This window comes from Mandrillus leucophaeus, unplaced genomic scaffold (assembly GCF_000951045.1).
Source record: "Mandrillus leucophaeus isolate KB7577 unplaced genomic scaffold, Mleu.le_1.0 Scaffold411, whole genome shotgun sequence".
NCBI lineage: Eukaryota > Metazoa > Chordata > Mammalia > Primates > Cercopithecidae > Mandrillus > Mandrillus leucophaeus.
Window position 1 is genome coordinate 2,261,897 of NW_012104377.1, and position 4,347 is coordinate 2,266,243.

The 4,347-nt window shown below is 38.4% G+C and overlaps 1 protein-coding gene across 2 annotated transcripts in view; it reads right to left on the bottom strand.

Moving 5' to 3' along the window:
• ICOS (inducible T-cell co-stimulator) overlaps positions 1–4,048 on the bottom strand; it is a 25,084-nt gene extending 21,036 nt beyond the window's left edge. For both annotated transcript variants that reach the window (XM_011992477.1, XM_011992476.1), the window contains exon 1: positions 3,908–4,048. In XM_011992477.1, the coding sequence (XP_011847867.1) occupies positions 3,908–3,965 (58 nt within the window). In that variant the 5' untranslated portion in view covers positions 3,966–4,048. The remainder of the gene's footprint in view (positions 1–3,907) is intronic.
• Between the last annotated feature and the right edge of the window lie 299 nt (positions 4,049–4,347).

Genomic DNA, 4,347 nt, shown 5'->3' on the forward strand with positions numbered 1-4,347 from the left:
TATATATATATATATAGAAACACACAGAGAGGGAAACAGAGGGAGAGAGTTACACATATCCTGGAGGAATTCCTGAATTCCAATACAGAAGTAAATAGCTTTTGAGATTATGAAATTCTAGAGATTTTTTTTTAATTACTTACAAAGGAATGAGAATTAGACTACCATGAAACTCTTCACCCACAACCCTAAAAGCCAGCAGACAGTGGAGGAATATCTGCAACCACTAAGATGAAAGGCTGCCACCCAGGACTCCTATTCCCAGGAAAGATATCAGTCACCCATCAAGGTAAAAGGAAGACACCCTTACTTGTGCTGGAATTCAGAGAGTTGGGGATATTTAAGGAAAATAAGAGAAATCTTCTGATCATTAGATCAGAACAGATCACAAGACAGGAGCAGATGTCCAGAATGATGTTGTCACTGAACGTATGTGATGTAAGTGTTAAGAAAGGATTCTTGAAACAGAAGAGAAATACTGTAAGAGGAAACGTAGCAATGATCTGCCTCTATAGGTTTAAACTGTTTCCACAAAACCCATGTATGGAGCAGGGTGCACTCTGGGGGCAGTGTGAGAGTGGGAAAGGAAGAACATTTTTAAGTTCTCATATCAGTGCAGGGGATGGGGACTAGGCACATCAGACAAAGGCATTTTCATTATTTTCATACAACGATAAACAAGTAGACATTCAATTAAGATTCTTTGAACGTGATAATTACTTAGTAAATTAAGAACTGTAGTTGACCTTCCAAATTAATTGGAGGCAAAAAGGAGAGTCAAAAGAAATTTCATCACACCAACAAAAATAAAAGAGAAAAACAGGATACAACAAAGAAAAATAAGTAGTAAATAAACCTAGAAATAAAAACAGGTAGAGGCTTATGCTGACTGGCAATGGCCTGAATTCATCTATCAAAAGAAAAAATCGACAACTGGGATTTTTTAAAAATCTAGCAAGAACGCTGGAAGGGGGCGCTTCCAGGAGATGACATTTCCTCAGTCCTGGAGAGGCTGAGAGGGGTTCCAAGGTCAGCCATCTTCACAGACTTCCCTCAGACGCTGGAGACACTGAGGGGCTCTTTTCCCGAGTGGAATTTAGGAATCACTAATGGAATGCCTCAGTGACAAAGGAAGGCTCAAAGTGGCCTTGAGGGCTATCTTCCCAGCTTCCTCACAGAACACATCATAAGACATGAACTTTTGTTAGACACCCTCTGCCATCAGCCCTTCCTACTCTGGTGTATTATCCACACTGTTTTTAAAGTAGTCTTTCTAAAACCAGAATTCATCCCATCACTCACCTGGTCCCTGTTGCCCATAAAGTCTACAAAGAGGGTCTCCAAAATGTAGTTAGATATTCACATTTTTCCTAGATATTTTTACAATTAAAAGCTTCCTATTGTTCCAAATTCATTAAAAAAAAAAAAAAAAGACTTTGTTAAATTCTACATTGAGATCCATCAAAGACTGGAAATCACCAAGATTTCCATCCTTCTGTAATTCACAACCAAATAACAAAGGTGATCAGAATCACTGAGATTTATGTTCCTTTAGATTTATGTTACGCTTCCACTACTTCAACCCAGTTTACAAAGAATGTAGATGTTGGAGTCGCAGTGGAGTTCTAATTTTGGTTCTGCCACCAATGACTATGTAACAAATCACTTAGCCTTTCCTGGTTGGAAATTCTTCAAACACTGACTAAAGGTAAGAAAGCCTACATCTTCATGGCATGAGAAAGCCTACGTAAATTGAGAGGATTGAAAATACGACAGAGGACAAGCAAGTGCTTAGTTTACTTGAGTTTGGCTCTTTTTGTTTAGAGCTATTAAATGGCAGTTTCTGGATACATGCATTGTGGAGATATTTTGAATAGGATCGTTGTTAGCAGATTTATCGTTACCATTTAGCCACTCATGCCTCGGTTTTGCCACATGTCAAACAGGATGCCACGTCGCATGGTTGTCTTTATAATGAGAGTGAACATTGGCTGTATTCATTTAGAATATACTATGAATGTTATTCCAGAATACAAATTATTCACCAGCTTAATCTGGCAACTTGAAATAATCCTACCTAAGGCTGGATGTCACCTTCTACAGAACTGACACCAATGCTACTTTAATTCTCCTGAGCATAATACCACAACCAGAACTGCCCAAATTGGTTTGGCCTAGTGGAATGATTTTTATCAATACAAACAAACCCTTCCATGAATGGTACAAATGTTCCTGGAAGAACATCCAAAATCTTGAATATAGACCATATGGTCTGAATGGTCTGGCCTCTGCTTTCCTTTCCAGCCTCATCTTGGACCAACTTGGACCAGTTGGTCATCTTGGACCAAGTTCAGCCTCTCTGCTCAGGCACATCTGTCTGCCTTCTTCTAGTTCCCTAACCTTACCTCATTCCCTCCTGCCACAGGCTCTTTTGTACTTGTTCTTTCCACGGGATGGAATGTTCTTCCCTACCTTCATACCGTTCTCCTCATTGATTCCTACTTGTCCTTGAAATCTCTACTCAAGTGCCACTTGCACAGGAAACACTTCAATGAACCCTGCTCCTCAGCTCCACCTCCACACCCACCTAATCTAGTCAAGCTCCTTGTTACAGTCCCTCATAGAATTAAGTTTTGCCTGTAATTATCATTAATCCATGGGATTATTTGATTAATATCTCTCTCCCTACCATGCAGTTACCTTCTGAAGAACAGGAGTTGACCTGGTTTTGCTCATCCTTGTACATACACCATCTGGCACAGTGCCCCATGCGACATGAGTAAATGGATGAATGAAGAATGAATACGAATTCCAGAGCTGCTCATGTCATTCATGCTGCTAAAGGACTTCATGAGATTCTAGAAAAGGCATAAACCAGCAAGTAGCCCAAAACTGTCCTTGGGCTCATTCTACATTCCTCAGTCCTCTTTACTTCACAGCACTTAACTCACTTTGAGCCAGCACAAGATGAAACATTTGATTTTTTTAAAATTTTTTGTAAAAACAGTAAAGTCTATTTTTTACCACTGAAAAATTTATCCCTAGATAGGATCATACCTACTAAAAGTTCTGCCTTCACTTTTAGTTTATTTGATTATTTAAGTTATTTAATATAACTTCACTTTCCTTTTTTCAACCTCAAGCAGAGGGCTCAGTGTGAAAGAGAAAATAAAAGTAGTGCAAATTATACACAGTAAAAAGCAGCAGAAACACATATATTAACTTACATTGTATGTAGTATTATTTAAATTGTCCATATAGAGTCTGCTATATACCATTCAAGAGAAAGAATCAGGGACTCCAGAATGATCTTTTTTTTTTTTAAGGTCTACAGGGGCTAGGAAGTATTTTTACATTATCCTTTCCTCCTTGACTTTTTAGGGTGAACTCTGATACTTAGTGTCAATAAAAACTCTATGGTACCCTGGACGTTTCAGATAACAGATCATCCAGGTAAGATTAAAATCAAAATCCTTCTTTTCAAAGCCTTCCCATTTTATCTTCTGGCACAGAAAGAATTCCCAGTCCAAATGCCAGAGCTATTTAATTTTCATTCTGTTGACACAAGTCATTTTGCCTTTCATCTTTCTGTAAGAACAGTAAGCCACTCTGCTACTTTATCCACTGACAGGTAACTCCAAGCAGGTGATTTAAAAATTTAATGGTCTGATGAAACACTTTTTTCATCTCAAGACATAGTATCAAAGGCAGCAATGCAAACTCAATGCCATCCACAGTGACATGAGTGACATGGTGCCCTTGGCCATATCCTCAGGCTGTTCTGAAACTATTCCTACTTTCAAAAACCAAAACCACTTTCTTTTGGGTGCATAATTTTTTACCTTTGCTTTTTCTTAATGTTTCCTTGAATTATAACTTAATAAGAAATGTTCAATAGGCCACTTACCTGTTAAAACTTTCATGTGCAAGCAGAAGAGAAAGAAATACCAGAGGCCTGACTTCATGTTTGCCAGAAACAGTTAACAGTCCTCGTGTTCAGTGTTAAAGCTGACGGTGAATTCAGGCTCTCAGTTGTTTTCTATTTGCTGGAAAGGAAGTGGGTTTTCTGGGAGTTTATGTAGTGTCACGCTTACCATCAAACCAAGGAGGTGTCTCTTCTTTGATGCCAATGGCTATATGAAAGGCATTATTGCTTATGACAGTTAAACAATGCATGGATTATTGATGATTTTGAAGACAGAGGAAAACATTACCCTTATTCTGGTTCCTACAAAACAGGTTAAAGAGATAATGCCTGTATTTTTCAGAATCACCACACTTCTCTGAATCAATAGTTATTGGGGATAACAGGACCCACGGATACCCACATGATGAATAAAACATACA